The sequence below is a fragment of the Seriola lalandi genome, unplaced genomic scaffold (assembly GCF_002814215.2).
Source record: "Seriola lalandi dorsalis isolate HSWRI2012SDOR001 ecotype SW California unplaced genomic scaffold, Sedor1 jcf7180002054487, whole genome shotgun sequence".
Taxonomy (NCBI): domain Eukaryota; kingdom Metazoa; phylum Chordata; class Actinopteri; order Carangiformes; family Carangidae; genus Seriola; species Seriola lalandi.
In genome coordinates, this window is record NW_019525040.1 from 985,955 (window position 1) to 1,005,758 (window position 19,804).

The 19,804-nt window shown below is 39.2% G+C and overlaps 4 protein-coding genes across 6 annotated transcripts; 1 reads left to right on the forward strand and 3 right to left on the reverse strand.

Annotated features, from left to right (window-relative positions):
* Nucleotides 1–1,077: 1,077 nt before the first annotated feature.
* On the reverse strand, nucleotides 1,078–2,693 carry LOC111659752 (lysozyme g-like). Its single transcript, XM_023412777.2, has 5 exons — nucleotides 2,449–2,693; nucleotides 2,026–2,103; nucleotides 1,662–1,858; nucleotides 1,409–1,559; nucleotides 1,078–1,328 (listed from the first exon to the last, which is right to left on the reverse strand). Exons 1-5 carry the CDS (start codon nucleotides 2,450–2,452, stop codon nucleotides 1,198–1,200), a joined length of 561 nt encoding a protein of 186 aa, XP_023268545.1. The 5' UTR covers nucleotides 2,453–2,693; the 3' UTR covers nucleotides 1,078–1,197.
* Nucleotides 2,694–6,077: 3,384 nt separating this feature from the next.
* Nucleotides 6,078–8,991, reverse strand: LOC111659749 (lysozyme g-like). Its single transcript, XM_023412775.2, has 6 exons — nucleotides 8,633–8,991; nucleotides 7,269–7,307; nucleotides 7,078–7,155; nucleotides 6,753–6,967; nucleotides 6,506–6,656; nucleotides 6,078–6,427 (listed from the first exon to the last, which is right to left on the reverse strand). Exons 1-6 carry the CDS (start codon nucleotides 8,883–8,885, stop codon nucleotides 6,291–6,293), a joined length of 873 nt encoding a protein of 290 aa, XP_023268543.1. The 5' UTR covers nucleotides 8,886–8,991; the 3' UTR covers nucleotides 6,078–6,290.
* Nucleotides 8,992–10,656: 1,665 nt separating this feature from the next.
* Nucleotides 10,657–15,216, reverse strand: pglyrp2 (peptidoglycan recognition protein 2). 2 transcript variants are annotated; one of them, XM_023412819.2, is made up of 5 exons: nucleotides 14,931–15,215; nucleotides 13,530–14,384; nucleotides 12,145–12,355; nucleotides 11,372–11,710; nucleotides 10,657–10,726 (listed from the first exon to the last, which is right to left on the reverse strand). In XM_023412819.2, exons 1-4 carry the CDS (start codon nucleotides 15,013–15,015, stop codon nucleotides 11,407–11,409), a joined length of 1,455 nt encoding a protein of 484 aa, XP_023268587.1. In that variant the 5' UTR covers nucleotides 15,016–15,215; the 3' UTR covers nucleotides 10,657–10,726; nucleotides 11,372–11,406. The 2 variants fall into 2 exon arrangements, with proteins under 2 accessions (XP_023268587.1, XP_023268589.1); XM_023412821.2 differs by having other exon boundaries at nucleotides 10,657–11,710; nucleotides 14,931–15,216.
* Nucleotides 15,217–15,981: 765 nt separating this feature from the next.
* On the forward strand, nucleotides 15,982–19,311 carry trappc5 (trafficking protein particle complex subunit 5). Of its 2 annotated transcripts, none has more exons than XM_023412824.2 (3): nucleotides 15,982–16,096; nucleotides 16,347–16,634; nucleotides 17,626–19,311. In XM_023412824.2, exons 2-3 carry the CDS (start codon nucleotides 16,365–16,367, stop codon nucleotides 17,920–17,922), a joined length of 567 nt encoding a protein of 188 aa, XP_023268592.1. In that variant the 5' UTR covers nucleotides 15,982–16,096; nucleotides 16,347–16,364; the 3' UTR covers nucleotides 17,923–19,311. The 2 variants fall into 2 exon arrangements, with proteins under 2 accessions (XP_023268592.1, XP_023268591.1); XM_023412823.2 differs by having other exon boundaries at nucleotides 16,068–16,121.
* Nucleotides 19,312–19,804: the final 493 nt, after the last annotated feature.

Below are 19,804 nucleotides of genomic sequence, written 5' to 3' on the forward strand. Positions count from 1 at the left end.
TCCAGGATTGTTCCACTTTCTATTTTTGCATCATGTTATCATACACAATCAAACAATACTGTCATCGTACAAACTCCATCATCATCGAGCTTATTCAGTCATTTGGCATCAACATTATTTAAAGTAATTTTATTCACTTTGAATGAGTTCATTTTCACTTTCATTTTGTTTTACTTTATCTTTCATTTTCAGTATTGTGGTGTGTTATGATGATGCAGTCTAAAGAACATGGAGAAAAATGGAGAATTCCTGTGAGGGATAATGAAACGCAAACGTCCAGGCTACAGACGACACCTCTGTAAATGCCACTGTGAAACTTCAAGATTAAAACTTTGCTCTTTTTCAATGGGCACATCTGCATAACACTTGAGAAAGCACATCAGGTCACTTTTTACTGCAGATCAGAGTGCTGTGTATTAGTCTGTGTAAACATATACCCTCCATTATTTACAGTCTTCCTTCAGTGAGAAAGCAACATTTCTGACAAGAAGTTAACAAGAAGACTGTTGTATGCAGTCGTAAACAAAAGTAAACAAATGAAAGAACAAGAAGGGAAACAAGATGCCAGGATGTTGGTGGCTTGGTAGAGGTGTTCCTCACTGTCCCATGAGCCTTTTGGTGGTCATGAACCAAAAGTGTTGGACAAACTGAATTTTTGACCTGAATGTGGTGCTGAAGGAAAATATGAAGGTTCACCAAAGTTATTACATTTCATTCTGAAGGAGACATGAAGACATGCACCAAATTACACGTCAATCCATCCACTAGTTGATGAGATATTTCAGACCAACTTTACCGTCCTCCCCAGAGCCACTCCATTAGCATGGCTGAAAACCAAATGCACCTTAAAGGGGCCAAAGATTCAACATTCAAGAGTCAAGCAGCCTCAGGGAATGAACAACAGAACAGTTTATGGCTGCTCCCCGACTGCATTTCTTCACAGAGAGGGCGAGCGAAGGGTTTTGATTGGCTCTTGCAGCCAAACAAAACTTGGAAGCATTGGTGAACTTAAGTCTACTGTGTACTGCAACTTATCAAAGTGAGATTTCACACTGAGCCAAACACACGCATATATCATTTGAGATTTTGTATTGTGTTTATTTCATTTCTCTTTGACATAGGATGCATATTACAGCAATTCATTGATCATTATCAGGAGATTCTTTATAAGACTCTTGTTGTGGACAGTTTCAGTTGTCAAAAGCCATTTCTTCTGTACCACTGAGCTCTGGCAACAACATCATTGGAGTAGTCTCCACCTGTTGTCCTTTCATCTACGTTTTTGGATGTGACGTTTCCATCCCCCATATTGTAGGCTGCTATCCCTCCTGCAGAGACCAATAGAAATGAGAACAAAGCCAAACAAAGTGTGAAGAAAGTTGATTCTGATCCAATAAAAAAAACAAACCTTTCAGCTGCTCCTCTCTGCTCCAGTTTGGAAATTTTTCGCTGATTCGTTGAATAAAATAAACCAAGATCCCAGTGGCTTGGCGGATGTGTTCCTCACTGTCCCATTCGCCCCGTCGAGTGTGTCTACCTCCAGTGCTAGTTATATCAACCTACAGAAATGAGAATAAAATAGGATGAACACTCCTGTTATTGTATTGTAATGTGAGACTCTATTAAGAAGATGCAAGTAAAACAATAGTAGTTGTTACAACCTGCATCAGTCCCCAGGCTTTACCCGAGTCTCCCCAGCCTCCGTCCAGTGCGTTCCCAGCCCTGGACTCTCTGGAGATGATGCCAGCAATGAGAGCTGGATCGATTCCAGTGTCATTTCCCACTCTGTTAATCTTCGACTTGTACCTTCCCATTCTGCCTCTGTCAGTCTCTGCCATGGTTTCTGATGCCCTCACACCTTTCAGAGAGAAATCCAACAGAAAACAGGATCATATCATCAGTGCAACAAATGCATGCATGTCAGTGTATAGATATAGAAACACTGTGGAGACAGATGGTTAGATTAATATTTTTTCTACAATATTTGATCACTCAGCTCCTGTGTTTCTCTGCTGCAGTGTTTACCTGAGTATCCCAGCCTGTCCTGCTGAGCAGTTTGCCGAGAAGCTCCAGTAGCTTCAACATCCATGATGTCTGCATAACCTACAATTGTTCAGTACAGTTTAGTACAGATTATTTTTCTTCTACATACACAGACATATTAGCGCAAACCATGAGGGCCTGAGAGGACTTTAGAGTTACATGTACAACACATCCTTACAAACAAGTGAGGAGTACTGTGTGTACAGATAGTAGCTACAAAAATACAAACTCTAAGAAAATGTTCAAATCAGGTGGAAAAGAACCAGATGCCATCGAGGCATTTTTTCACAGTCATAGTGAGTTTAAATGTATGAAAAATTCCATGCTGAAGTGGTAAGACACTATTCTTCCTGCCACAAGTACATTCAATGAAGATCAAGGTAAATCATCAGAAAAACAACTCACCCATTGTTCCTGTTTCTTCGTCTGATAGTCCTCTTCAAACTGGAATGGGAGAGCTGTGACTCTGTGCTCCTCTGTCCTCTCTTTGGCGTGAACACACAGAGAAGCTGTACTTATACAGTTACTGTACTTTCAGTTTCACTACGATGTCCTTATCTTGCTTCTGATCTGTTCTTCACCTGCAGGAGGCTTTTTTTAAGCAGCCCTGCTGGAGAGTTCAGCTGATTTCAAAGAAACAGCTTTCACTGACTGGAACAGGAACAAGAGTCTTCGTGTCAGAAACACTACAGCCCTATGTCATTTCCTTTATCTGCTCAGTCAGCAGACAGGCAAAGCAGTAAATCAGCTTTCAGAAAGCATGTTGCATGACTTGTGCAACTCCCCCAGCAGGCATGCAGCAGGTCACCACTGTCGATGTTGATTGTCACAATCTAAGTAGCCAACACCTGTATTTTCCTTTCCAACTAAAATCTTTCTGTCGTTAGAGTCGTTAGAATCAACGTCTTCCTGACTTTACATTGAAGTACGGTGCCAGCTGGGAACCCTTTTCCATTTTAGGAAAGTGGAGATTTGAAAATAATGATGCACACACTGTCAGTATGAGTTACATTTGCAAACTTGCACTTTTTCATGTACATATCGTGTGTATTGTGTATATGGTATTTATTAGTGTATATTTAGTATATTTTTGTTGTATATTTCCATAGATGTTTATTCTATAGATGTTTATTTTTCTGCTGTGGTAAATTAATTTCCCAGTTGTGGGATTAATAAAGTTAATCTAATCTAATCTAATCTAATCTAATTTAATTAGTGTTGAATTTGGGATTTTTTGAACTTCACACCAAAGAAGAGATACCTTAAACTTTCATTTTCAGTATTGTGGTGTCTTACAATGATGCACTGTCTAAAGTTCAGCATTGCTGATTGCATATGGAGAATGTGGAACTTAAAGATTAAACCTTTGCTCTTTTTCAATGGGTACAGCTATATAACACCTGACATATCACATCAGGTCACGTTTTAGGTCAGAGGAAAATGGATTATATTTAGTACCAGAACCTTTTTACTGCAGATCTGTGCATTAAGTCCTTGAGCATGTCGATTGAAGCCGCTTAATCATATCCCTCATACTGGATGTGAATATTCTTGGAGGTTATTTGACAATGCTAATAAAGATATTGCTGGAAAAAGTATTGTCCAGGATTGTTCCACTTTCTATTTTTGCATCATGTTATCATACACAATCAAACAATACTGTCATCGTACAAACTCCATCATCATCGAGCTTATTCAGTCATTTGGCATCAACATTATCTAAAGTAATTTTATTCACTTTGAATGAGTTCATTTTCACTTTCATTTTGTTTTACTTTATCTTTCATTTTCAGTATTGTGGTGTGTTATGATGATGCAGTCTAAAGTACATGAAGAAAATGGAGAATTCCGGTGAATGATAGTGAAACTTTAATGCCCAGACTACACACGGTATTGCTGTAAATGCCACCATTAATCTTCAAGATTAAACCTTTGCTCTTTTTCAGCAGGCACAGCTGTGTAACACCGGAATCACATCAGATCACTTTTTACTGCAGATCAGAGTGCTATAATACATCCCCCGTTATTTCTAATTTTTCTTCTGCTTGAGAGTGTTTGTTTTCCTCTAGTTATGATGAAAATGTGCTCAGTCATAATTTGATATTGCATAGTATAATAATATCATATTTAGCCTGATATCATCTTTTATCTAAACCTCACTGACCCTCCGGTGGATCACTCATTACAAAGTGACTGTGGGGCAGCCCAACTTTGTTTAAACCCACAGAACTTTCAGTGGAGTCAAGATTTTGACAAGTTTCCACAGATACTAAATATGTCAGGCTGAACAATATGCGTACAATGATGCACATTAGAATATTTCTTTGACACAACGGTGTTTCCTTATTTAAAAAAGAAAACATGGAGTCTTACATTTAAATATAACATGCATTTGAAGATGACATTTTTTTATTAATCCAACTTCTTATACTACTCATTTTTGAGTGACAAGATGCATCTGAGCTTGACTTTGGAGAGCTCAGCTTCAGTTCAGAGCAGTCAATTTGGACTTCAACCAAGGAGGTAACATAACTCTTATCTCATGGAAGTGGCATTGTCCAGTATTTTTTTCTCTGCGTGATTATTGAACTCTTGACATTTCGGATAATGATTCATTAGGTCAGCTTACTAGAATTAGCTGGCTAACAGCAAAGGTGTCGTTTCCAGCATGTTCATGAAACAGTTCTGTAAATAAGACACAGTATCCTTAGATTCAACTGAAGCCAGCAAAAACAGCCAGTAAAGTTAAGTTTATTAAAGTCACTCGCCAATTGTAATGTGAAGAAGTCTCTAAGTTGTGTTTACTTGTGCAACTACAGAGCTGACTGTACAACTGCAAGGGGGAAAGGCTGGAAAATTTTCAAAAGGGAGTGGGGACCTGGGATTAAGTCCTCGAGTCTCTCTCTCTGTCAGCAGATGGAGAAGTGAGGTGTGTCAGTGTGTTATTCCCCTGAATAAAATCAGTTAACACATTTTATTGTGTAGTCCATTGTAGTAATGTCTATCTTTCTCATTTAGTTATATAAAAATGGAAAAAGTCTGTTCATTTAAACTGTACGATTTAGTTGTATTAGCCGAGTATTGCTGTTTTGCTGTTCCTAAATGCCGTAAGTTTTCCTTGTAGCACTAAAGCTGAAATGTATCTTTGTTGTCAAAGACAGATATTTAACCAGAGCAAGATGATACCGTGTGCTACGACTTGATATGTTAACATAATGAGGCACATGCAGACCCACAGTTGTACACCCAATGCAGAGTGTGTTTATGCCAGATGTCATGGACCTTTCCAAAAGTTCAGAAGTTTGTTGTTTCATATTCTTATATTTTACCAGTGACATTGTATTGTTCAATTTTTTTATTGTTTGTTTGTTTTAGACATTCGTCACTGGGGAATGAGGATACCAGCCACGCTCTCCTATCAAGTCTCACCTCTCTCACTCTTCACTCCCTCTTCCTGCTCTCTCTCTACCAGCCTCCTCCTACTGGAAAACTGTTCTTGATGCTATTTTAATTCAGCACGAGGTTGTGCTTATGAGTTCAGTAAAGTCTGTCATCAAGGATTTTATTGGAGACATTTGATTATGCAATATTTTATAAGTTTTGTAATACAACTGCTTGAGGACATGTTATAAATTAGAGTAATATTTTATTAAATGTGTATTCTCTTGGTTTACCTTTTTTAATTTGTAATTTATATTAATTAAATTCAAAAGTAGTAGATTGTAAAGAAACAGTAACGTGCTGGTATATATATAAATTACAGTAAAACATATACTGTAATCCAAAATACAGTAATATACTGTTAAAATAAATTACAGTGTTAAACTGTAAAATAACAGTAAAATGCTGCATCCAGTCAAATTCTTTGCAGTGTACTGTGCATGATACTGTCACACAGGTGCTTTGTCAGTGACAGGGCTCGAGGAAATGAGCTAAAAAAGTTTATAGTTCAGAGAAATATCAAAGTAATACAGTGAGACTAGTCCGTACATTTATAGGTACACTGCAAACAAGAACTACAAACAACAAATAGATTATTCAGCATTATTCATCATATTTTATTTATTATATTAGCAGATTTGATGGTGCCAATATGCAAAAATATCAACAAAGACAGGCTCAAAACAGGAGGCATGTTGAAGCCCACAGTGGAGATGAACTGAATCCCTATATCTTATGTTTGGACATATTGCTTTCATTACAGATAAGGTTTCAGATTTTTAGGACATTGTGGCGGCCTCAGGATTTTAAAAGCCACCGTTGGATTTGTACCACTGAGCCCTTGCAACAACATCATTAGCGTAGTCTCCATTTGAGGTTTTGGAGTCCACATCTCCATCGGGGCCAATGTTCCCATCTCCTGCGTTGTAGGCTGCTATCCCTCCTGCACAGACAAATACAAATGAGAACAAAGCGTGAAAGGAGTTGTGTCATGAAACTGTAGCAGTTGAGTAAAACAAACCTTTCAGCTGCTGCTCCTTGCTCCACCCACGAAATTTATGCTTCACACGCATGATGAAATAAATCAGGATGTCGGTGGCTTGGCAGAGGTGTTCCTCACTGTCCCATGAGCCTTTTGGAGTGTGTCCACCTCCATTCGGACTTACATCAATCTATGGAAATATTGCAGTTCAGATGGAAATCACTTCTACTGTAGTGTAACATGAGGACACTATTGAGAGGGAGTGAGTAAAACAGTTTATTATAACCTGCATCAGCCCAAAGGTGTTATATTTTTGTCTCTTTTCGTCGTAGCCGCCCCAGCCTCCCGTCAGCCACTTTCCAGCCCTGCAGGATCTGGAGATGATGGCAGCGATGAGCGCTGCGTCAACTCCTTTCTGACGAGCTACGTTTTTGATGGTGGATTTGTAGTTGTTCATTTCTACCAGATCAATCTCAGCCATGGCGTACGACGCCTCCTTACCTTTTGAAAGTAAGGAAAGGAGTATGACTTCAATGCAGCTTTCCCCTTATCAATCTCCTGATATAGTTACACTATGGGTGTAGATAAGTGTGTTTGTACTGCCGGTTTACCTTCGAAATCCAGGTTGTCCTGCTGAGCTGTTAGCATCGAAGCTCCAGAGGTTTCCACCTTCATGATGTCTCCGTAATCTACAAATGATCAGTTTATTCCATTATTTTTAATCGACACACCTGCACATCAACATGAGCTCTTAGCACGAGGACCTGAAGGTGTTTCACATCATCCAAAAACACTCACTTACTGGAAACAGATGTCAGTGATCCTTCACCTATGTCCTTGGCTGGAAGTAAAGACATCATGTTGAATAGCACTGAAATAATTCTATTAATATTGTTATGAGCAGAAATAAGCAACAAGTACACCGTATGTAATGAAAGTAAAAATAAAAATAAAATAAAAGTAAAACTAACTGACAAAAGATAAGAAACAGCTGAGGTTAGAACCATTTTGTTCTCAGCTCAGTTATTACATGATAAAACTGTTGTGAAATATCATGCATGACTCTGAAACTAAGTCTCTTGGAGTCATAACCTTTCCTACAGTTCATGTCAGCGATCCATCCATCCAATTTCCTCTGTTTGTTTATCCTGTGCAGGGTAATCTATGCTGTCTGTTTTTTTTTTTTGGACTAGTTTTTATTGTGTTTTAAACAAGCAGAACACAGTGAACACAGCTCTTTATGTGTGACACAAAACAAAATGTAATATTATGATATATGTGATAGGATTCAAAGGAACCCATACCAACAGAGAAAAAGAAGCCAGAGATGAATGAAATGAAAACAAATCTAGATAAACATGTAATTATTGTATTATATCTTTACACTGGACATTGATGGCCCTTGCTGATAATCAAATTTGTTTTGCCTGTAGAGGGTTTGTCCCCAAGATTGGGAAAAAGTGAAAATATGGAAAATGTGTTTTTAACAGTGGTAAATCCACTTGACGTCTGTCTTAGGCAGACTTGGTAAAAGAAAGAAAATACTTAATATCTGCAAATGTTAAAGAAACTTGAGGTTTCAGTAAAAACATTTCATCCAAAATATCTTGTCCTCCTCATGAATATACAACTAGAGATTGATACTAAGATGGTTCATTGTGGATTTCTGTTCTGAGAAGCACACTGGCCAATGAACACGTCTTAACTAACTTGATAAGTGGTCAGATTTCTTCACAACGTTTTCAGGTCAGTGTATTGAATATTTGCGAGCATATGTAAGTCAGAATTAAAAGATCACCTCCATACTTTACTTTGCATCTGATATGATTTTTCCACAAAAACTCAAAATACCTGATTAAAAGTTCCAATATATATATATATATTTGCTATGTGATTATGTATAATATGCTAATGCTGTTTATTTATTTTATGAGTATAACTACTATAAGTTTAACTGATGGACACAAAATCAAAAATTGGCGTCAAACTAGTTGAATGTGTCACAAAGTCTTGCTGCGGGGGAAGTGCGCACTTTCACCTTAAATAAAAACTCCGCACAAACATTCATCCTGTGCAGTGATGCTCAAACATCTAACAAGTCAAGAAACAGTGTGGAGGGGGACTGAAAATATGAATGACATGTGAATGAAGGGCAAATAAACCCACCGAACTTCTCTTTCTGAGCGTTGCAGCCGATCTCCCCCAGCGCCTCCAGAACCACCTCCACAACACCGGACTCTGTGAAAGTCGAGATCAGAACATGTGCAAAATGCACCCGACTTCTGTCTTCCACGTCGGAGCGTCTGACCTTCGGCTCCTTCTGGCGGTCCAGGATCGCGTTGAAGAACAGCTCGTATTGCATTTTGGCCAAATCCCGCAGCAGGTCGTTCAGAGCGAGATTAACGGTCTTGGTAGACATGTCTGACTCCTCACTTCGCTGTGTCGCTCTCCTCTCAACTGCGGTGGAGCCTGTGTGATGTTGAGGCAGTCTGTTTATTGGATGGGTTGTGCCTTAGACTGTGAGAAGGACTGTGGGCAGAACAGATCACTTAAGAAACTCACTGTAACGGAAGGAGAGAGTCTCACTGACTCAGGGAGGGGGGACCAGGGAAACTGTATTTCCTTCCTGACTTCCCCAGTGGAACTTTGTGATTATCTTAAATCTTGACTTATAGTGCAGCAGATAAGCTTGTACATGGAAGGTATTGTGCATTTTATGACTAAAGCACGAAACGTTTTCCACTGCTTCTATAAACCATGAATTTTATTTTCAAACCTGGAGGTCTTCAGATGTGACCTCTGGGACAGGGCAGAACCCCCTGGACTACTGAGTGTGGTCCAGAACAAACTAGCATGCTAACTTCTGATTAGGATGTTTGTTAATGTGCTAGCTAGTGATTTAGGTTCATAGAACACACAGCAGAGGTTGTCAGTGTTTTTAACAAGCTATAGCTACCTTAACATCTGGGAGTAATGGGCTCTGCTGTACTGCTGCAATATTTGTGCTCTAAGCAAAATTATATTAAATGGCCATAGCAGCAAACACACATCGTTATGTAATTTACAAAGATTTACATGATTACAATGGAGAAGTGGTGCTAAAACTGAAAAGATGCAATACTGAGGTCAATGACTGAATGTCAAGGTGACCAGAGGTCAGATATAAATTGCCTCCATGTCTGAATTAAAACCTTGGGGTATGTATATTAAATGCTGAAACTTTCATGCTTTAGTCATAAAATGCACAACTGTTTTGTCTATCTGCCCCACAGTCAGTTAGAAACATTTTTCCAAAGCTAAACTGTTAGGGGAGACAGGTGCCATGACTTTTGGTGCAGACATGTGTAACAGTTGATTTTATATGATTTTATATGATTTTTTTGAAAAAAAAAACATGATGTCAACATGATGACATGATCAATGCGAAAGATGATAGCGTCACCATGTGGTTAGAAAACACCTAAAAATATTTTGGCTAATATCTTAGAAACCATGAGGTGTAGAAAAATTCCGGTGTCAATGGGTTCGGTGGGTGATGCTGAAGAGATCGATATACGCCAGGCCCAAAAACATCCTGCCATTTTGACATTTTTCTAACATCTTTGATCCAAGTTTCACCAAACTTGGTACATATCATGGTTAGATGACCCAGAGCAATGCTCTCATGTTTGATTCGACAAATCATTTTGCGTTTTTCCATGATTAACTAACAAACGTTTGGGGGTGTGGTAGAATCAGTTCAACCTGCTGTAACTCCTGAATGCTTCATCTAATTCCAACTAAATTTGGCTCGACAGATCGAGACTATGAATGGGACTGCTGAGTTTCATGCAATGCCCCCACTAGGGCTATGGTAATAAAAAAAAATATTGCTTCATACAAATCACTATTCTCAGATCCTGATGGCTAAAAAAACATTATCTTTAATTTGATAATATATCGCTGAAGAATTCAGCCTCTTTGCCATGTTGTTGCTGCACATGCACCATACATATGTTATCGTGCGTGTAATTTTTAAGACAAATTAATGTGGTGGTAAAGCATTTGCTGCTCACTTTGAATCAACATCAAAATTGTAAAATGTTTGTCAAATGCAAGAGAACATCTGTTTGTGCTTGTTTCAGTTGTACGAGATGTATCTGGCAATGAATCCTGTTGATAGAAGAAGTGATGAAAATGAACAAGACAGGTAATAGAAACAATCATATTTATTACAGTTGGCCAGCCTCTTTATTGTTCTGTTTTTGAGGAATCCATTTCCTGTGAAATCGTAAGAGGAGAAAGAAGATAATCGTGAAACAAGGTGTGAAGAAGTGCTCTTTTTTTTTTTTTTTTTTTTTTTTTTTTGGGGGGGGGGGGTTGTTCCTGCCTACTTGGAACTGGGAACAAATTTCTTCTTACCCCTATAGGGAAATGAAATTAATATTTACATCCATTAATTCATACATCCCTGAAAATGTACACATTGATAAATTAAAGGTTCTTAAAAACCCAGAGTTAGTAGAATTAGTTAGTCATCTTTGTTGGCCTAAAAAAATTATGTCAACTAAGTTTTCATACTGTGAAGATCTGCCTAAAAAGGTGAATAAACTCCAGATATTAAACAGCTGGATAGTCAAGATGGTTCATGCTACATGACTTCCTGACTGAGGATCTTTGTACCTCTGATGTGCACTGGATCTAAACTCATTTTAGTCCAAAGGTCCTTTCAGGCCAAAAAAACCTGAATAAGCTCTAAAGTGGCTGAGTCTAACTATTAAACCCTTAGTGCCCCACATGTGAGGAGACCAGAAAGATCCATGTGGCTGACCAGATTTTAATTAATCCTGCAGAGAGTCTGGAGGACTAACTCAAGATCCATTTCATAAACTGAAACTACTTAAAAAAAAATAAAACTTATCATACCATGAAGAACCATTAACGGCGTTTAAGAATCCCTGTCATTCCCCGAAGTGTTCCCAGCTTCTTATTTCTGAAAAGAAGGCATCTCCAGGGCAGGAGGTGTAGTTCACCACCTGTCTGTGGCCATGGAGGGTGAAGTTTGAAGCCAGTCCTCCTCCATCTACTGCACATTGCACTAGACGATGGCGCAACAGGTCCATTGCATGGCGAGACGGCAGGGTGGCAGTGTAGTTACCAATGATAGACACGCCATACCCAATGTCATTGTGCCCCCTGGTGTGAGTGCCGAGGTGGTTCCAACCTCTGCCCTCATAGATGTAGCCGTCAGAGCCGACCACAAAGCTGAGGGCATGAAGAAAGTACATGACAGATGAATGCACAGCAAGCTTAATAAAGGTTATGCCGAAAATTGGAGGGTGGTGTTAAGAGACAAATAGTGCAAATAGTCAGAATTAATGGAAAATAAATTTTAAAGTTTTCAACAATATGTGCTTCTGAGCATTAAAGACAATAAATCAGCAGCATTCTTACCAACAGTTCTTCTAACATTAACTGGTAATAGTTTGAGATTTTGGAAGATTTGCTATCTTGCTGAATTAGATCAGATTCAGGTTAACTCTTTCCCCCAGTTTTTATGCTAAGCTAGTCTAATTGCCTACTATCTCCATGTCCATTCTCAATGCAGTGACATGATCAATCTTCTCATCTTAATTCACAGCAAGAAAACAGACAAATGTATATCCCAAAGTAAGACTATTCCTTTAAATGCCAGTTACCTGTATCCTATGTCGCCCCAACGACGGTCTTCCTGGTGGAAACGCTGCATGGCTCTCATGTCGCTAGAGCACTTTGGGAAGGACAAACAGGGCGAGGATGGCTCATAGGTGTGGTGAACATACAGAAATTGGAGGGGCAGAGACAGCGGGATAGGTGTACCCTGGTAGGCTTTTGCCCCCCACTGACAGCGAGGGATGATTTGAGGGCAGTCTGAAGAGAGGAGGAGAGAGGATGCAGGTTAGGATACTGAGACCACTACAGATTTTGTGATGTCACAGTCAACGAGTCACGACTAGAGGTCTCGAGCCATACATTGCCTAGACCTATATAACAGCCATTATTACAGTGTTCCTCCACAGCATGGTGCTGGCTCTACTCAAGTCGACTCGACTCTACTCGCTTTTGGTACCTGGTATTTTTTCTTTTTCCACTGTAGATATAGCATTTCCTCAATGTAGGAGTGAGCAAGACAAACACATCTGAAGGTACGCTAACCTGGTAGCTAACGTTAGCATATGTGTTTATGCTCAAAGTCGCTTTGTACAAATAGTCAATTGATGATGATGATGATGATGATGATGATATGACAGTGAGTCTCTCTGACCAATCATTAGACTGCAGAATTTTCACATCATCTTTCCACATCGCCTCAGCACACAAAATTTATCTGACTTGCAATTACAATACATTTAAGTTGCAGACCATAAAAACAAAACAAAGAGTTCAAAGATGCTAAACTGCTGTCAAATTGAGAGGAACTGCAGACTCAGGTGATCATTCTCTGTGTGACTATTCTCAATATCAATTAATCTACAAGTTATTCAATAACAAATAGTGCAGCAGTAAAGAGAAACTTAATGCCCCTTGAAAACCTGTTTTTGCTGACCTCCAGTGGTTTAACTTCTCAGTTTGCTGCAGTGATGTCGACGCATACTCCTGGGTGTGTCAGTACACCCTGATATTACTTTTTTTTCCTGTTGTGAACTTACTTTTTAAGGGATCCTTATAAAAAATGTTTGTTTATGTAATGTAGAAAAAAGGACAAAAAACACTGGCTAATTTATTGTTATCTGATTTTTTAAACTCTAAGCTTGATATTGTATCAATACACTACAGAAAATGGCAATATAGTCCTATATAATAAGAAAGATTATTTTACACAGGGTTCTTTAATTAATCGATTAGTTGAGTGACATAGAATTATTCAGCAATAATTTTGATTACTGAATTACTGTTTGAGTCAAAAAGATTTAAAGATTTTTTTTAAATCCACTGGCTCCTTGTTCTCAAATGTGGATATAACTTGTTTTTTCACAGTTTGCTAACCATGGTGCAGCGCTACCTTGCACCCAAGTGTACTTTTTTTGATCACTTCATAGCTCACCCCAGTACTTGTGCACGAACGCCCGCAATCCATCCTTCACCGCCTTCCCCACTCCAGTGTCCATAGCAATCCATTCTGTCCTCTCCAACTTCCAGACCAATGCTAGTGTCTCCATCACCTGGCTGTAAAGATCAAGTGGCTCCAGAATGGATCTAGAGAGCTCCCTTCGCCTTGGACTAATATGGCTGGTCACAGCATCAAGACCCTGCCCCTCATGCAAAGTAAAACTATAGTATCCTTTCAAAATCTCACTGAGGGCCTGCGCAGATCCACTTAGGTTGCTGAGGTCCGTGCCCAGTATAGCTCCATCCATGCCCCCATTAATCACAGCATCAGTGGCCAGAGTGGCAGGCCGAGACAGCTTGAACATCTTAGGGTGGTCCACACTGTCCCAGCACCCGTTAGGCCCCAGGCGATGAGATGGCGTGAAGTCCTGGAGGCTGAGGAAGGACAGGCCCAGCGTCCTGCCTAAGGTGAGAGGGAAGATTCCCGCAGCTGGCGTCCCCTCCATCTTTGCTTTCAGTCCTAGCTCGATTCCTAGCAGTAAAGGCGCAAGAGCTACCGTGGTGCCATCTGGAGCGAGAATCACCCCTCTTTCCTCTCCATGGTCTGTCACAATGTGGTGGATAGCCTTGTCAAAAAAGCTGAAGGACGAGGCATTGAGAATGGCTGTCTCTAGGACCTCAGCATCAGTGAGATTATACGATGCACCCAAGAAATGGATTGTCATCGCATCATCATGGCCAGCAGTCCTGCGCAGGGCCCTGAGCAGAGCCAGCGGGGACAGACCACGGTTGGAGTCTTCAACCTGCCGCACAGCTCGGATGAAGCTGTCCATGTTACGCAGGTGGACACCTGATAACAACACAAATGAGGATAAAAAGAAGTGAGGGAGGAGTGCATTCATAAAGCAGCGAATGAACATTTGGCCTGTGGCTCTTCCTGGAAGACATGTAAAAGCCATTTTAGAAGAAACTTCAGCTTGAATCGCTGTGTGAATTATAACAAGAAAAAAAAAAGGGTTAGGCAGGGGACAATTTGTTTCACAATTAATAACTAAAAGAGGAAAGCACCAGGACTATTCATACAGCGATAGTTATACAATTTTCATACAAAAACATTGAGAAGTATATGATATTCATCTTTAAAAGTTGTTTGTTTGTTGATTTATATTCACAAAATTCTATATTTGCATAATTATAAGATAGTGAGCACTCTGAAAACCTGCAGTTTGTTCACGTTCTTAGTGAATCACAGTATGAAAGGTTGTCTAGACAGAAAATATTCCTTACCAGCACACCAAAAGAAAACTATTTGCATAATGAAGAATTTAACTGATAATAATCATAATGTTGTCAACAAAACACAAACGTTTACATATTTTTGAATAGATGAACTTACTTGTCGGCCTGCTACTGACAGAAAAGAAGCAGAATAAAGCCAGAACAAAAATCGATAGTCCAGACAAAGTCATGTTCCTAGTCATCTCCTAATTGTTGCCTCCAAAAAAATGAAGTAGAAGAATGAAAAAAACCTAAACACTGAGGAATGAAGGAATCTCTACAATAATCCTTAACATGCAGGCTTTACAAAAATGTAAACTCAGTAGCACAGTTGTGCTCCCCACAACTTCTGAGATGAATCTGTGTGGGTGTATTTGTGTAGGTGTACGTGCATGACTGCAGTGTTGTGACCCAATAGGGGAGAGTACTCTTTGTACACTGATGGCTCCAAATATTGATTTAGTCTACAGTACCTTAAAGTGTGTCACAAGCAAAACAAAGTCTGGGCCGCCTTGCAAGGTTTTTGTTTTTTTTTTGTTTTTTTTTTACAAATCCATGCTTTTTCCAAAATGTTATTGTATTATATTGTCACTCTTTCCTCAGTTGTTACAAAGCCTTGTACAGAATCATAATGCAGTATGTCATTCGTTAAACAATTGAAGTGAAAGACAAACCAGATTCGTGGTAAATGTTTACCATCTCATGTGATGTGTGCATCTGTTTGTGTGCTCACCAATGTCAGGAAACATTTTAGTCACTAATGATAAGGAGTGATAAGCTATATGTGAACTTTAAATGCAGGTAATTACAGACTAACAGTATTGTTCTGACATGAGGGGGTGTTGATAAACCATGAAGCTGGCCTATAATCATGTAGTCTTAATAACTTGTCACAAAATCCAAAAAATATCCCCCTCTTAGTAATTGTATGCACTTTTTAATTTTAAGAATGATCACATTAAGCGCAGATTTGACATTGTAAGTCAAAAAGTCAAAATCATGGGACATGACAACATTAAAAGTTGTGAAATAATTCCAAGTTTAAAAGATGAAAAGGTAAAAAAAAAAAAAAAAAAAAAGGACTTCCGTATAATTTGGACTTACTATGTTTAAAATGTACTTACAGTTTAGTCAGAATAGTGACTGTAGAAGTCATAATTAGTTGGGGTTATTTTTCTTTGGAGGGGGGGGTTAGACATGGTTAAGTCTTATGTTTGAGTTGTGGTGTCATGTGACAACCGTCACCGCCGGAGCAGGAAGTAACTCGACCGTCAACAAAAGCAGGTGTCGTAAGCGTGGATGTATGGTTGTAAGTGATTATATGAAGTCTGACTGTAGCTAGACTGTGTTATTGTGAAAGCTGAAATGAAAAAATATTTCTAAGCTCACCTCGATAGATGTTATTTTGGTGTCCCGCACATGACTGCAGCAGTTTGGTCTTGTTAGCACTACCCTGCTAGCCTGAGTTACAGCAGCGTGTGTCTTAATTATTTCAATTTAAATTACACCCCTCTGTGCCTTTGTACCGCTGCAGCCGGTAATTAAAACCATAATGGAGACTCGCTTCACCAGAGGCAAGTCTGCTATTTTGGAGCGGCCTCTGAGCCGACCTAAAACCGAGGTGAGTGTGAGTGCCTTCGCCCTGCTGTTCTCGGAGGTGGTGCAGTACTGCCAGAGCCGGGTGTACTCGGTGTCCGAGCTGCAGGCTCGTCTGGCAGAGCTGGGTCAGCGGGTCGGAGGCAGCCTACTGGACGTGCTGGTGCTGAGAGAGAAGAGCGGCAAGAGGGAGACCAAAGTCCTAAACATACTGCTGTTTATCAAGGTACACATCAGCTCTGTTTGTGTGTGTGTGTGTGTGTGTGTGTGTGTGTGTGTGTGTGTGTGTGTCACAGACATGGCCCTACACATACGTCACACCTAATGTTAATGTACTTGTTTATGTAAAAATTTTAAATGCAGGACTTTTCAGACTATTTTCACTCTGTGGTACTGATGGCCTACTTTCACTTGAGTAAAGGATTTAAATCCGTATATATGAATATGTCTGACCTGAATACCACTGGCTGTAAAAGGGTATAAGAACAAATCAAAGAAGGAAACGTATGTGAGGGGAGAGGTCAAGAAGCTGTACGTAATACAAAGTGTTTAAGTCCTCTAAACTTTAGAATCAGAATCAGCTTTATGGGCCAAGTAGGTGTACACATACAAGTAAAGGACTTGTGGAGACATTAAATAGTAACAAAAACACCAATATTTAATGCTATCAAGGTAATATTGATTCCTGCTGAAAAATGTGTTCATTGAACGTCTGCCTGTTTAGGCAGCAATGTCATATTACTGGGGGGCCATCAAGCATGTGCATCAATGCTTCCTCTCCAACTCTGTTTTCAGTGTCATTTTATGTTTTATTCCTGAAGTACATCACAGAGTCAGAGCATATCAATTACAATGTGTTTGTGATGTTTTGTGTTCACATCATGCTGCTCTGCACCATTCAGGCAACAACATGATTTCCTGGAGAGGCATCTTTCCATTTGTTGAGCTGTTGTCGTCATGCATCACTGTGATTGACACAGCTGTTTCAGAGCTATGGGACCAGTTATGTCACCGGCTAAGAGTGTATTTATTTATCACCATACCCTCAGATTTATATTCATCTCACCCAACCCAATAAACAGGTGTGATATCAGCACATTTGAATATTGGGAACACTATAAAACAAACACTCATTACATTTTTAATGTTGTGTTCATGAAATCCCAGTGTGAACCTCCGCCTGCATGTTTCTCAGTCATTTTCTTTGTACTCCACAGGTATCTGTGTGGAGAGCCTTGTTCGGCAAGGAGGCAGACAAGCTGGAGCAGGCCAACGACGATGACAAGACCTACTACATCATCGAAAAAGAGCCGCTCGTCAACACCTACATCTCTGTTCCTAAAGAGAACAGCACCTTGAACTGTGCAGCCTTCACCGGAGGGATCGTGGAGGCCATCCTCACCCACAGTGGCTTCCCCGCCAAAGTCACCGTCCACTGGCACAAGGGCACCACGCTCATGATCAAGTTTGATGAGGCGGTGATTGCCAGAGACAAGGCACTGGAAGGCAGATAGTGGAGATGGGAGATTGAGAGGGTGTGCGTGGGTGAAGGTATGATGTTAATTTAACTGCTGGAATGTCTCGATCAGACAATTAACAATTATTTATATTATTGGTTAATGGTCAGACTTTTTTCTTTATTAATCGACTGGTTAGTGAACAAAATGTCCCATTAGCGTTCCCCAAGATGCAAGTTGACATTTTTTTTTTTTTGCTTTTTTTTGTCTAATTAACATCTTAAAACCCAAAGAAATTCAGTTTACTTTTAGAAGCATAACAAAAAAATAGCAAATGTTCACATTCGACAAACTGTAATCAGTCATCTTTTGTTATTTTTACTTTAAATATTAGTTGATCAATTATCAAAATTGTTGTTGATCAACTTTCTATCACAAAACTAATCGATAAATGAACATTTCAGCACTAAGGGAAAGTGTACTGTGTTGAATATATTGAATGTATCTGTTACTCAGACATATTTATTGATTTCACTCCTTTGCAGTGGAAAGTAAGACTTTCCTGGACAAATATAAAATGTAAACATCACACAAAGTTGTCTGTTGATTTAAGTGATTATTGGTTAATCTTGTGCTGCATATGAGCTTGTTGTTTTCTTTTTGTACATCACATTTCGCTGACACCAAACATTTCCAAACCAAACAGCTGATGGGAAATCTTCCATTTCCTCATATTACCATATGAATCAGATTAAAGGTTAATTGACAGGCCTGATGAGATTATAGTTGTGTCCTTCACAGACTGCCTGCTCGTGTTTGTATTGCAGGAATAAAACAACACCGTAACACAGTAGCAGGGATGTGTTCAAAAGGTGGGGCTGCTTTACTTGTGTCACATGTTAAGCCTTCATCTAAAGCTTCACTGTTGGCATGTGTGTTTATGCAAATTAATGTTTATACCTGTATATGTTCTGATATGAACATGAAATGTAAATAAATACATGAAGGAATGTTTTGGAAAAATATTTTTATGATGTTTTAAGAAATGATGGATGTTTTGCCACAGAAGTTACTGCAACTGGAAAATTAAGTGTTGGGAAAGTAGGGAGGGGCGGTGAGTCATTTGTCTGAGAGGGAAAACAAAGAGTTCTCACTCTGCTCCTGTTTCAGAGGACCACAAATGTGCGATGGCAAGGTATTAGATTAATGCATTATTTTTGCATTTACCCTCAAAAACTTTCAAGGTAAATTGAATGAATTCAGTAGATAATGACACTTTTAAAGACATTTGACACTATTACAAAACTGTTCACAGTTTGTCCGGATCAAAATGTGACTCAAGATAATTGTAGTAATGGTGGAACTTATGCATACGGAGCTGCAGCCTTTTCACTGAGTGATCAGTTAAATAGAAAGACCTGTACAATAAAATATAATTCATCACAACAGTCTTGTAATTATTAACTTATTTTATATCACAGACACTGGGCTACTGAGTTGAAATCATATTAGATATGACCCCTGCGTAATTTTACAAAATGAAAATGTACAGCTGTAGGTTATGCTGTGTAGGCATGGCTAGATCACAAACTGGACACAGCAGGGCACTGCCCTCAAAAACCTCAGGTTTATTCTGTATCATTTATGGCCACATAGTTAGAATTTGTCTGAAGTAGGCTACAATACAAAGTAAGACAGGTCCTCCATCTTGTGTAGAGCAAACCTGTGGTTTAAAGCTTTGTTTTAGTTTATGTTTTGATCACTTGTAAAATTGTTTTATTAAATTGCTTTAATTTTTTCTCTGAGTGTGTTCAGGAAGTAATTACACACAGAAAAACTCAGGCAGTCACATTTTTCCATCATAGGAGAACTGCAACCAACAATTACATTCTTTATCAATACGCTAACAATTATTGTCCTTAATAATTGAGTAATTGAA

Coding starts and splice junctions, on each gene's coding strand:
- LOC111659749 (XM_023412775.2), bottom strand. CDS start 8,885: ATGTCTACCAAGACCGTTAATCTCGCTCTGAACGACCTGCTGCGGGAT. Junction 7,156..7,268: donor ATCACTGACATCTGTTTCCA/GTAAGTGAGTGT, acceptor GATCATTTGTAG/ATTACGGAGACATCATGAAG. Junction 6,428..6,505: donor CAAGGAGCAGCAGCTGAAAG/GTTTGTTTTACT, acceptor TTGTCTGTGCAG/GAGGGATAGCAGCCTACAAC.
- LOC111659752 (XM_023412777.2), bottom strand. Junction 1,859..2,025: donor GGACAGGCTGGGATACTCAG/GTAAACACTGCA, acceptor TCTCTCTGAAAG/GTGTGAGGGCATCAGAAACC. Junction 1,329..1,408: donor CAGAGAGGAGCAGCTGAAAG/GTTTGTTTTTTT, acceptor TGGTCTCTGCAG/GAGGGATAGCAGCCTACAAT.
- trappc5 (XM_023412823.2), top strand. Junction 16,635..17,625: donor ACATACTGCTGTTTATCAAG/GTACACATCAGC, acceptor TGTACTCCACAG/GTATCTGTGTGGAGAGCCTT.
- pglyrp2 (XM_023412821.2), bottom strand. CDS start 15,015: ATGACTAGGAACATGACTTTGTCTGGACTATCGATTTTTGTTCTGGCT. Junction 14,385..14,930: donor TGTCAGTAGCAGGCCGACAA/GTAAGTTCATCT, acceptor TGTTGTTATCAG/GTGTCCACCTGCGTAACATG. Junction 12,356..13,529: donor GTTCGTGCACAAGTACTGGG/GTGAGCTATGAA, acceptor TCCTCTCTTCAG/ACTGCCCTCAAATCATCCCT.